At 37.8% G+C, this 12751-nt stretch overlaps 1 protein-coding gene across 4 annotated transcripts; it reads left to right on the forward strand.

Annotated features, from left to right (window-relative positions):
- The first annotated feature begins 1207 nt into the window (after positions 1 to 1207).
- LOC149822503 (uncharacterized) lies at positions 1208 to 8553 on the forward strand. 4 transcript variants are annotated; one of them, XM_089981052.1, is made up of 5 exons: positions 1208 to 1337; positions 2283 to 2415; positions 4947 to 5610; positions 6547 to 7248; positions 8249 to 8553. In XM_089981052.1, the coding sequence occupies exons 3-4, from the start codon at positions 5000 to 5002 to the stop codon at positions 7238 to 7240; spliced, it is 1305 nt and encodes a 434-aa protein (XP_089837178.1). In that variant the 5' UTR covers positions 1208 to 1337; positions 2283 to 2415; positions 4947 to 4999; the 3' UTR covers positions 7241 to 7248; positions 8249 to 8553. The 4 variants fall into 4 exon arrangements, with proteins under 4 accessions (XP_089837178.1, XP_089837176.1, XP_089837177.1 ...); XM_089981050.1 differs by lacking the exon at positions 8249 to 8553 and having other exon boundaries at positions 6547 to 7520; XM_089981051.1 differs by lacking the exons at positions 1208 to 1337; positions 8249 to 8553 and adding an exon at positions 1591 to 1965 and having other exon boundaries at positions 6547 to 7520.
- Positions 8554 to 12751: the final 4198 nt, after the last annotated feature.

Raw genomic sequence — 12751 nt, forward strand, 5'->3', positions numbered from 1 at the left:
GACACCCCTAACTCAAGGTATGTTATTTTAAGATGGAGTATTAAAACTCTCTTTTAAAACATATTCCTTTCAATAAAACTTTGAAAATAAAAAAATAGAAATAATCTTTTTCAAAGAATCAACAAAAGATATGTTATTTTAAGAAAAATCTTTAGAACACCATATATGAAATATAATATAAATATTATGTATATTATATAAATATATGATTATACGTGCATTAATAATATTATATATTAAAATATTATAAAAAATATCATAGAATGTATATTATATATAATATATTGATAACATATTATAAAATACAGATAGCATATAAATATATATGTATTTTATATAAAATGAAAACCTAATATGACCCGACCGAGTTACCAAGTTAACCCTGTAGAGTCACGAGTTACTCAATGATGAGCCGAGTCATGAGTCACTGGGTTTTAAAATCATAGTTTAACGTATTACTAACTATCTCCTGAGAGCAGTTAGTTCAGGTCACCTTATGTTGGATGTTGCAAGTTCGAACCCCAAATGGTATGGTTGTATAACCAGCAGGGGACTACCTAACCCCAGCTTTCTCTCTAAAAAAAAAACTGTCATAAACCTACCAACGGCCGCTCTACCTGTCTGGTAGGAGCAGTGAATACACGTCACCTTGTGTTGGGCCATGGTAAGTTCAAATCCCAATGGTATTGTGGAGAAACTGGGTCTACCTAACCCTCAGCTTGCCTTTTAAAAGAAAAAAAAAAAATATGTCCTGAACCTGCCCACAAGGGCTCAGCTCATCTGGTAGGAGCTAGCCTGAGAGCCGGGTTTTCTTTTAGGCACAACCTAAATGATTATATATATATATATATATATATCACTAAAATATAAAAACTAAAAATATTATTTTCTGAATGCTATCTACATGCTTGGTTTTAAAAGTATCTACTCTTGAAATTTGAATAATTTGATTTTGATGCATAAACTATATTTTTTAAAGTTTTAAAATCAATGACTCATAATCTTTATAAATATTCAAGCATTCAAAAATTACATTTTTTTTTTCATCCAAAATACACGATTCTATATTAGCAAATTCACCATGCCAAGCACACCCCACCCTTGTGGTTGGAATTGAAAAAAAAATAATAATGTATTTTTAGTTTTCATAGTCTAGTGACTTTATAATTCTTGGCGGACAATCGCTAATCTTTTCGTTTGTGTGCCTGCGTGAAGAGCCCCGTGAGATCCTTTTCGTTTCCCCTTTTACGACGAAGAAAAAAGATCACAAAGAGGGAGAGAGAGACTACGTCCACCACAACAACAAAACAGCGTCAAGATACCCTCGGGAACGACCGGTAACCTCCCGCAACCTGCCCTCGGGTTTGCCGGTTGGCATCTGGTAAAAAATTTCCGATTAACACGATAATGGTGATGATGATGAGAAAAATTGAATTGAATTAGGTGAGAGAATAGTTTAAGAGGAGGGAAGAGAATCGCTCCCTCGATTGGAGCCCCGTTTGGATCTGCGGAGGTTGAGATCTCGGAGTCTGGGAACCGATTTTCCAGAAGGTTCTCTGTGTCTCTGTGTGTGTGGAGAAGATGAAGCGACGCTTTTTCGTCTTTTTTCCTTTTTTATTTTAATGCTTAAAGCATGGGATAAAAGTACAAGATTAACTTCTTTCTCTTCGAATGAGAATAAAAACGAGCGTTTTTTTTCTAACCCGATAACGAGTAAAAAACTGTAAAAAACGACCTTTTTCGTTGATTTTTTCGCGGATATGTGATTTTCCGTTCTTGTTTTCGACGGAAACGCGGGAATATTCCCCCCTTTTCTACAGGGAATGCAAATCTTTTTTTTTTCTCGTTTGGTGTAGTTGCGTGTGGACAAGTGTGATTTTTAGGGGTTTGTGGGAAAAACTGGGCTAGGATTTTGGTTTTGGATGTTCCTTTGTAACATCTCGAGCTCCGTCGCGTTCTTACGAGGTAATTTGGCATTTGATCCCTTTTCCCTTTTGTGCTGCCTGGAACTCCGAAAATGTATTGAGATTTCGCTTTCGTGTGTCGGAATTCTTTGAAAGATTTTGAGCTTTCCGGTTTTCGATCCGCGCGGTTTTCTTTCGCGGGATCGGTCTGCGTCTTTCTAGATGGCTCTTGTTTGATTCATCCTCTCTCATGGAAGTTGCTTCGCGATAGATGTTGAATTCCCTTGCTTTTGGAGTGGAATTTTCTCGGATATGTAGAATTTTCTTTTCGGGGTTTATTTGACGGATATTCTTCTGTAATCTGTTTCTGGAAATCAGGTTTTGGTGCCCCCGATCGAGGATTTTCCATCTTCTCGCGTGGCAATTTGATTCTTTTTGTACGTTTCGCTTTAGGCCTTATTCGACAGAGGAGATCTGTTCGGCGCAATCCGCAAGCATTTTATTTTTTCAGGTTCGTTGTTACTTGTTATCGTTATTCCTTCCTTGTCCTAGAATTTAACCTCAATTAGCCTTTTTTTTCCTTTCCTTTTTTCACATGTACGTGTACTTTTCTGTTTGAGATATTCCCTTGATGATCATGGTCATATAGTGTTGCTGTTATTTTCTTTTAGGGGCCGTTTGGATGAGCCATTTTATCCAGAAAAGTGGGATAAGTAGAGAAATTGCGATATGCTTTATAATGCCATTTTCCCAATTATCCAGCTTCTGTGGATAAACTGGTTTTGGTTTGCAGTATATTACACAACAGAGCGCAGTTTTAGGGTTTTGAATGACATTGTGGGCTACCCTCCAGCATGCCATCCAAAGAAGAAGAAAAATTGAAGATAAAAAGAACAAAAGAAAAAAGCAAAAAGGAAGCAGGGAATTGTTATCTGTTCTCTATTTTAGTTTTGAACCAAAGCAAAACAGATATTGTCCTATGGAATCGAGGACTGGATTTCTATGTAGATTTATCTTATTTCCTGAAATATTTAATTACTCAAGATTTCTTTCCTTCCGATTTTATAACCACTGCATATGCAAGGACATACATATAAGGTAGAATTTTAAGAGACCTAGCAGCACAAGCGATCATTTTGCAATTTTCCTTTTTCTGTACGTTATACATACATAAAACATTGTTGGATTTCCACTGGCTTGAATCAGTACGAATGATGTATCTAATCAAGATGGAACTAGAGCTAGCGTATCTTGAAGCTGCAGGCTGTTGATTTGCTGCTTCCGTTGAAAATTGGAAGAAAGAGCTGAGGTTGACAGGATAGATATGTATAGAATTTTAAGAGACCTAGCAGCACAAGCGATCATTTTGCAAATTTCCCTTCTTTTTCTGTACGTTATACATACATAAAGCATTGTTGGATTTCCACTGGCTTGATGATGTACGGATGATGTATCTAATCAAGATGGAACTAGAGCTAGCGTATCTTGAAGCTGCAGGCTATTGATTTGCTGCTTCCGTTGAAATTTGGAAGAAAGAGCTCCAGTTGACAGGATAGATATGTATAGAACCATACCGAATGAATGCCCCCTAGAGTCCACCTTGTACGTCCTGGTCCTGTAAGGGTGAAGGAAATCATGTTATTCTTTAGTTCTGCATCGATCTCTGTCATTGAGGAGTACGTGAAAGCAATCGGTGATGCTTGGACCAAATAAGGTAATTGCTGAGTGCTGTTCCGCGTAACTTCGAAGGGAGCGGCTACCAATTCTGCTACTCGTGCATCGTGACAATTTAGATGCAAGTGGAGATCAGAAAAGCTGACCTGGGCTCTTCTGTTCCCGTTCTCTGCAGCCAATATTAGAGTGATCTGGGTTCCTAATTGTCCATACTGATCATAAGCTAGCATATCAAGGTGTGCATATGTGATGCTCAGAGTGGGCATCTTTGGGTGGAGGATCACATAGATGAAGATAGTGACGATGCCTGCAATTATTACAGCGGCAGCAATCATCGAACATATGATTGCAACCAACCAAATGAGTGGGCTTGTTCTTTTATCACCATCAAGAAATTGCTTTGCCATTTGTGGCTAGGATTCGACCGCAGTACCAGCAGCATAGATGGAAAATAACATGTGAGAGGAACCCTTCTCCTGATTGTACATCAAAACGAAAAATGAAAATAAAAGCAGTTGGTACCTTGGCAAGGAGAGAAGGGGGTGCCAAGTTCTAGTTGAGGTTTGGTATCTTCTTTGCCTGATGGAAAAGAGACTGATATTCCCTGGGGCGTAAAGCTTTAAGGGATGCCATTTCTGCACTCTTTGAGGTTAAAGAGATACCAAGCTTTAACTGTCAGAACTTTTTGGGCTCAAAGTTCCCATGATTTCCTTTTGTCCCCTTGCATAGAATCCTAACTTTCTGAGTACTGACTCATTGATTTCTTGCCTCTGTCAATGTTGAGGTTACTGTGAGCTGATGTGTTTCTCAGCTCAGTGAAGATCATCTATAAAGAAAAGGGAAAAGAAGATATGAAACTACCAATTTACTTGCTCGTATAGCCTTTTACCATTTCATCATGGTGGTTATCATGTGCGTCTAATTTTTCTGATAGCTAATTGAACAGTTGCAAGCTTGGAACTACACATTTGTTTTAAATTGCTTTGTTGAGAGTTGGACATGTTTTCGTGTCTTGAGCATCTTTTAGCATTCCTACATAACCGCACCACAGCTTGCGTCATCTTGCAAAATTTCCTTGTCAAAGATGAATATGATGACAACCAAGGTAACTTACTGAACCAGGGCTGCTTAAGTCCACCTGATATGAGAGCCAGTATTGGTTCAAGCCTAAATGTCCTCAAATCAAGTTGCAAGTTCGTGAAGCACATGATGGCCCTTATACTGTTTGATGTTCAAGTAGCTTTGCTCGTGTGTCACAGGGCATCCAATTTATAAATCTGAAAGTATGCCTTCCTAACCTGGGTAATAATGTTGCATACTGCTAGTTGTATTGCATCATTTGGACCACTTATTTTATTTGTACCACAGGCCCTGATTGCTGGATCGTAGTTTACCGATATGGAGATAGAGTTGTGACTGGGATGGATCCTCAGGCTTTTGTGAGGCTGTCGATTGGATCCCTGGGGCTGAGAATTCCCATTGCAGCTTCAAAGGATGCTAGAGCAGGTCTCCATGCTTTGCCTTCTCCATGCACGTGTGAAATCCGTCTTCGTGGATTCCCTCTGCAGATAGCACCAGTTCCCCTAATGCACTCGTCTGAAGAGAGTCTTGATCCTCACAGCATCGCAGCCACCTTTTACTTGGAACAATCCAATGTTCGTGCATTGCTCTCCCGTGGCTGTTTCAAAGCTCCTCATGCCTATCTTGAGATTGCTGTATTCTCGGGTAGGGAAGGGGGTCATTGTGGGATCAGCAGCCGGAAGCAACAGATTGGGACATTCAGGTTACAGGTCTGTCCAGAGTGGAGCGACGGAAAGGCAGTTTTACTTCACAATGGATGGACTAATATCGGCAAGAATATGCATGATGGTGGAAAACCAGGGGCAGAACTTCATGTAAGAGTGAGACTTGATCCTGATCCACGTTATGTGTTCCAGTTTGAAGATGAAACTACCTCAAGCCCTCAGATTGTTCATCTTCAGGGAACTTCTAAGCAGCCAATATTTAGTTGCAAGTTCCTTCGAGAGAGAAGGTATAGGTTTCCTACAAGAACCCTAAAGAATTTCCTGGATTTTGGTTTCTGATCATGATTCTATGTCAATCAATTGGTCCTTGATTTTCTATCCCTTCATCACGGTTCTAATACTTGACCATCGTTCTTGGTTCTTATGACATTGAGTGATGGCTGCTTAGAATATTGGTGTTCATTATGTCTTCATTTTTCTGTCTAATGAACTAGAGTTCTATTCATCTTTAAAATAGTGCTTACTATCCTGTTCCATTGAGCCAATTTCCTCAGTTCTCCCATATGAGTTTGGTCCATCTCAGATCCTGAACGACGGTAGTCTCACGATTGCTGCTACTGGATAATTCGATTTCTGTTTTTTCAAGCTTTAGAAGATTGCTATCTCGGTTTGGTACTCAGAAATGTTTTGGTAATGGAGGTCAACATTTTTATTAAGCTTAAAGCTTTTATTTTGAAACTTGTTAAACATGACTTGATACTAATGAGATCTAACTTTATCAGAAATCATTAACTACTTTAAATTTGACTGGAATAATGGACCATTGAACAAAATTCTCATTTGAATCTTTGTATTTAATCAGTTTATAGAGATTAAAACTGGAGATGAGGCTATTTATTTTGAGTGTTTATCACGAACACATGGAAAGTTACCTCTCTGCTAAAATAATTCTGAAGAGAAAACAAACATTAATCTGGAGTGACATTTCTGGAGTTACGGGTGGGGTTGTGTATTACTCACCTGGGACGTGTTCTACAAGTAAAATCTTGCTACTGTTTTGTGGAGAGCACTCAATCAGTTTATCCATAGATTTCATGCTTTAGATTCCTTGAGTTACTTGTTTCCTCTTGTGGGGGACCAAAGCATACAAGACTGTCTTGTGTTGCCGTCATGAACAGTTGATCATTGGAATTCACTATTAGTAATCGAATTCCAATATGCAGGGCATCACAGTCAGACCCAACGAGTAACCACTGGCTGACTTCAAGTAGTGCGGACCAGGAAAGTGAGAGGAGAGAAAGAAAGGGCTGGAGAGTGATGATTCATGACCTTTCTGGCTCTGCTGTAGCTGCTGCTTCCATGGTGACCCCTTTTGTGCCTTCAGCTGGTTGTGATCGAGTGGCACGCTCAAACCCTGGTGCCTGGCTGATCTTGCACCCTGACCCTGGAGGTCTTGATAGCTGGCGACCATGGGGGCGGCTGGAGGCTTGGCGTGAGTGTAATGGGAAGGACTCCATAGGGTGCCGTTTTCATCTGGTTGAGGAAGGAGGTTCCAGCTTTGGAGCCACTAATAGTGGGGTCCTGTTATCAGAGATCTTGATAAGTGCTGACAAGGGTGGTGAGTTTTTTATCGATGCTACAAGGCAGACACCTGCATCTACACCCTTGCCAAGCCCCCAAAGTAGTGAGGACTTCGTGTTTCCTGGTCATAATTTTTCTGGGGGATTTGTGATGAACTGTCGTGTGCAAGGGGAAGGCAAGAGCAGCAAGCCGGTGGTGCACCTGGCTACAAGGTATGTTAAGTGTGTGGAGGATGCAGCAATCTTCGTGGCACTTGCTGCTGCTGTTGATCTGAGCAGAGAAGCATGTAGGCCATTTAGGAGGAAGCTGAGGCATCACGCTTCCCATTCATTCTAGTTCAGCGGGTATGACGTTGATGCTTCTCATCTGTGTCTGTTTCTTTCTATCTGGTGATATGGCATCATACTGTGGTGGAGATGGTACGCCCCACTGAGCTACCACACCATAAACAGGTTTTGCATGTTTTTTCCAACAAATATCAAATCAAACCATACTCTGGTGATGGGAGTCATGCCCACCAGACAACCACACCATGTGCATGCCTGGTATGGTGTTATTCAACATATAGCAAATCAATGTCAAGTGTACATTTTTCATATAGTCCTTTTGTATAGTATTTTCCTGCTTGTATTGTAGGACAGTTGAACAAATTTGGATTTTTTTCCCTCTATTTATTTTTTCTAAGTGCCGAAAGGCACATATTTTCCTTCTGAATTACTTCAGTTCATGCTAAAGGTATCGGTTAAATTGGAAACAATAGCATCTACTTGGAGGGATATTTCCTTATGCGTGTACCTATCTCCTCACATACCTCATGAATCCACCTCCCTTTTCTAAATAGCCAAAAACCTCACTTGAGCATGGTTTTGTCCAAAAGGTTGCACAGGTTATCTCCCATTGGAATTCCCAAAGAGGCATTCCAGGAGCACACTCTTTCATGAATCAGTTTTCACTGTCAATCCTGTAAACCAAAAATCCACTTTCAATTTTGGGAGAAAAAGTTGCTGAACCACTTGACCATGTAACAAATCTGGTGGTGATTGTACCTTGTTAAAATGATTGATTTTTTTTCAACTGAAGATGAAAAACAAGGTTTCCAGCACTTGGGGCGTAGGTTTTTGGATTTTTTCGCTAAATAAAAATGATCTTTCTTTCCTTTTTTGGTTTTATAAACGGATGCCACTGTGTGCCCATCGCTGCAACAGAAATATCTGTCATTATATTATCTCACTTACCTTGTCAATTGGTGTTGCTTCCCTTTTCTCCTGAATTTGGGAATAATGATGGATGAGAGAGTTGTTCCTAGCAACTGAAAATAAAATCAATCTGGTATGCTTTGTGCAGGATTAATCGAAGGAAACAGGCACCAATGTCATTGGTGGTGGTTCTGAATTGATTATATGCACATTGCTGTGAAGGCATGAATGTTCTCCCACGGCTGCTAGGCATGGGTGAAGCTTGAAAGCTGGAGCATATGTACAAAGTCAGAGTCTGTTGATGCTGAAGTGGCTGACCTGAAATTCTGCTATTCTTTTTTTCTTTCAAGTTTGAAAATGGTTGCAACCCCCAAACATCTGTCCCTCCATTTAGCCCTTGTGCTTTTTCAGTTTAATTCAGAAACCCTTCTAACATGACTCACAACTGCAAGACACTGCCGCATTGACAGCCCACTGTTTTATACCTTTGTGGTTTGTAAACTGTGGAGATAGGTTGTTAATCTTAAGATGGTTAGACATTGGTGTTTTTACTTTGGTAAAAAGGTCACTTTGCCTTGCGATTTAAGCCTTTTGCTTGGATTGAAATCTCTCTGCCTCTCTCTCTCTCTCTCCCTCTCTCTCTCTCCATGGGTATGGTCCATTCTTTTTGGTACTCCATAAACTCGTAGTGTCTGTCCAATTTTGGACAAGCAGAGTTTTCAGCAACCAATCGTCACATTCTCTAAATTATCTTGTAACTCTGGTTATTTTTTCGAAAAATGATGTACTAAACTATGGCTAATTTGATTTGATTATCTAAAAAATTTACAATTTTTGATACTCTTGATGTTCAAAATCGGAAATAGTTGTCACGTTAGGACTTTTTTACCCTTTAAAACTGTGAGTTTAGGCTTTTTTGCGATAAAATAATGTCGCTCGTCGGTTATGTCCAAAACTCACTTAAATTCAGAATTGCAGGTTTTTTTATGTGAATTTAGACTCCACGAACATCGTATAAATTTATTTGTGAAATTTTGATAAAACTAAAACCGCCAAAATTGCAAATTTCCTATTGTTTCGTATATAATAAAATATTTTGCATAAATATATTTACAAAACACCTCTCACAAATATCCTACTGTTTCGAATATACTTTTGAAAATTGCATAAATTTATACATGAAATTTCACTTAAAATAAATCAACAAAATTGCAAATATGCTACTTAAATATTTGTAAAATTTTTATTATATGCGATTTTTCTTAATAGTTGTGATTTTGATGAATCATATATATACTCAATTTTGTTCGAGGGTTTTTTCTTCTCATTCACGTATGCAAAGAAGGTATCATCCTTGTGATTGATTTCTCCATTTATAAGTTTGAAAGGTGAGTTTCATACAATATATACGTGGGTATCCCTATGCGTATTTTTGTTTAATATGACAACTTACAATCAGGGGTGTGAACTGATCCAACTAGCGACCATTGAATATCCCTATGCATATTTGCATTTAGTTGTTGTTGTGAATGCCTTTTGTGTATTTTCTTGTGTTGTCATCGACGTCTCCAGCCACAAGATTTAATGTTTAAGGTTTATTATGTTTATGAATTTTTACATAAAATTTATATATTATTGTAGATGATTTATGATTGTTTGCTTGTCTTTTAGTTAATATTTGTTGTGCTTGTATTAGTGTAACGGGTCTAGGGTTCACTGTACACAAGCATTTAAAAAGCTAAAGTACTATTATGGTTGTTGTAGGCACTCAATGATGACATTTGAAAGAGCTAAAGTACACTACCTTAGGTCTGCTTATACTAATTAAAAATCTTTACTAGCTTCCAAAAATATTACCTTTAAAGAATTTATAGCTTTGATGTCTCATAAAACCGAATATACAACAAACTTATTGAGCCTCCAATATAGTTATTCTCCAAACAACCAAGAAAAGTGAATAGATGTTGAGGATGATGATGATGTAGGATCGATGTTAACCAATAATAATGTTTAATTGGAAGTATCCAAAGTTAATTAAAGAACAGTTAAACAAGGAGTAGTTGATCAATGAAATGATGCAAATCCCATGGAGAATGTGCATGTATCTCAACCACCATCTATCGAGCTGAGTCCTTTGCTGATTACCCAAACAGTGGACGATATTGATGTTGTATGTGAAAAAATAAGTGTCAGTGATCTTCATGGTAATAATTTGAATGACATGCAACCTTCTTGGGCATACGACAATACTAGGTACAAGTTAAAATTTTAGTGTAATTTATGGTTGAGATATTGTTTTGATTGATGAGTCTAGAGCTGGGGTTAATGCTAAGTTAGAATTATGGAGACAGACTTTGGAAGCAAGAGGTTTTACGTTGAGTAAGAGTAAGACAGAATATATGGAATGTCAGTTTAGTAAGCAACGAAGTAGTGATGAGAGTGTAGTGAAGCTTGGTGAGCAAGAAATAGTGGTGGATTACTGTTTCAAATATTTGGTATCTATCATTCAAAAGAATGGAGAAATTGATGGAGATGTAAATCATAGGATTAAGGTTGGGTGGATGAAATGGAAAAGTGCAACTGGAGTGTTGTGCGATCATAGAATGCCATTGCGGTTGAAGGGAAAGTTTTATAGGACGACAATTAGACCCGCTTTACTATATGGTACAGAATGTTGGGCTGCCAAGAGACATCATTTTCAAAAAATGAGTGTAACTGAGATGCGTATGCTTCGATGGATGTGTGGAAATACACTAAAAGATAAGATTCGGAATGAGGAAATACGTAAGAAGGTAGGCGTTGCATCCATTGAAAATAAGATGAGTAAGAATCATTTACGATGGTTTGGACATATTCGGCGAAGGCCTAATGATGCTCCAGTTAGAAGGATGGAGAAATGGGAAAATATATTAGCTAAAAGAGGTCGGGGTAGGCCTAAGAAGACTTGGATGGAGATGATAAGAAAGGATATGAATGCTTTGAACCTCACCGAGGACATGACATTGGATAGAAATGATTGGAGGAGAAGGATTCATGTGGAGGACCCAGAATGATTTTCTTTTTGGTTCATATTGCCGACCCCAATTGTTTGGGATAAAGGCGTTGTTGTTATGGTTGAGATATGGGTGTGATAATGAATGTGATATTTTGATGATTAATCTTGAATATTGAAAATGTAGGAATGATGCATGCTTAGAAGCAAATGAAGCGATATATATAATGAATTTTGATTTAACTGTTTCAACCAAATAGTCAATTAGTGATAGCAGCAATCATGTTGACAATACAAAATCAGATGATATCGATGATGATGAGTATACCATATCGACAAGAGATGACAAAAATATTGATGACATTGGATAAATAAGAGCAGATGAAAGCGATGCGCCAATGGCATTGAAGAATGCAAACCCTTTTGTATGATGACAACCTATTAGAGGATTACTGCGATATGCTCTTTAAAGTTGAATCATATTGACCTGCATATAATTAATATCCACTCTTTTCGATAGCGGATAATGTCTCACATATCGTTCCACCTACTCTTATAGCTGTCTATTCACCAAAATTGGTTTGCAAAGCAGGGCAACCTAAAGTTAATAGATAGAGAACAAAACACATGAATGTTTTGCCATATATGTGCAGTGTATATGGTGAGGTTGGCCATAAAAGGCAACACCACGAATAACAGTATATATATATATCCAGTGTTGTTTAATGAATTGCTTCTTTGTGTGTATATTAAATATTTTTTAATTAATTGCTTCTTTATATGTATATTTAGTATTTTTTAATTAATTGCTTTTTTATGTGTATATCTAGGCAGTTTGAGATGAATGACCATACACGTTCTTATAAATGAAAGAGTCTCAAAGGGCCTTGAGTTTTGAAGAGCAAGGAACAATCTGTCATATATGAGGTATAAGCAATATCACAAATCATGTGTGCATAATTAATATTGATCATATATAATTTATTTTGTTATTAAGAACAAGTTAATGTGAAAGGAAAAACTATAGAAGAGAATACCCTAGAACTGAAAAAGTATGAGTTTGACAAAAAAAATCTCTTGGCAGGTGACGTAAGTGTTAGTTTTGCACATTAATTTGTTTGTTTTTTTGTTACGTATTCTTATTATGTTTGCACGTAATTTTGTTTGTTCATATACATTGGATTTATTATATAGCATCTAGCAAGATTCATAGAATGACTCCAAGTGGTTCACAATGGGGACAAAGAAAGAGACAACTTGTTGAAGATCCTTTACCTTACTAGTATTTCTCTGTAAGTTATAAAAGTGATGTTTATCTTGTTTTACTACCGATTAATAAAAATTAACTGGTAAACCTTGCATGTTCACAACTAAATGGCAGCAAGGTGTGCATGCTGTGATAATTCTAGCTCCAATAGCATATATTTAAGTTGTTGCAGTTAAAATGCTCGTAGTTGGATTTTGGTCTGGGCAGTCCAAGAATTACCAAATACAAGAACTTCTAGAAAGATACAGAGTCTTAGAAAGGTTGTTGGGAAATGGGATTGGTGGTATGGCCAATTTCAAAAATCCTAGAAACAACACACATGGGAGAAAAATAATGATGATCTATCGCGAATGACCCAAACTGAAGCCAATCGAGTTGGCAAAGTTCAAAAG

Source organism: Nuphar pumila, chromosome 11 (genome assembly GCF_984573655.1).
Source record: "Nuphar pumila chromosome 11, dmNupPumi1.hap1.1, whole genome shotgun sequence".
Classification (NCBI taxonomy): Eukaryota; Viridiplantae; Streptophyta; class Magnoliopsida; order Nymphaeales; family Nymphaeaceae; genus Nuphar; species Nuphar pumila.

Bases quoted from the DNA above. Each gene is read 5' to 3' on its own strand.
- LOC149822503 (XM_089981052.1), top strand. From the start codon at position 5,000: ATGGATCCTCAGGCTTTTGTGAGGCTGTCGATTGGATCCCTGGGGCTG. The intron at 5,611-6,546 runs GTATAGGTTTCC...TCCAATATGCAG, and splicing joins AAGTTCCTTCGAGAGAGAAG to GGCATCACAGTCAGACCCAA.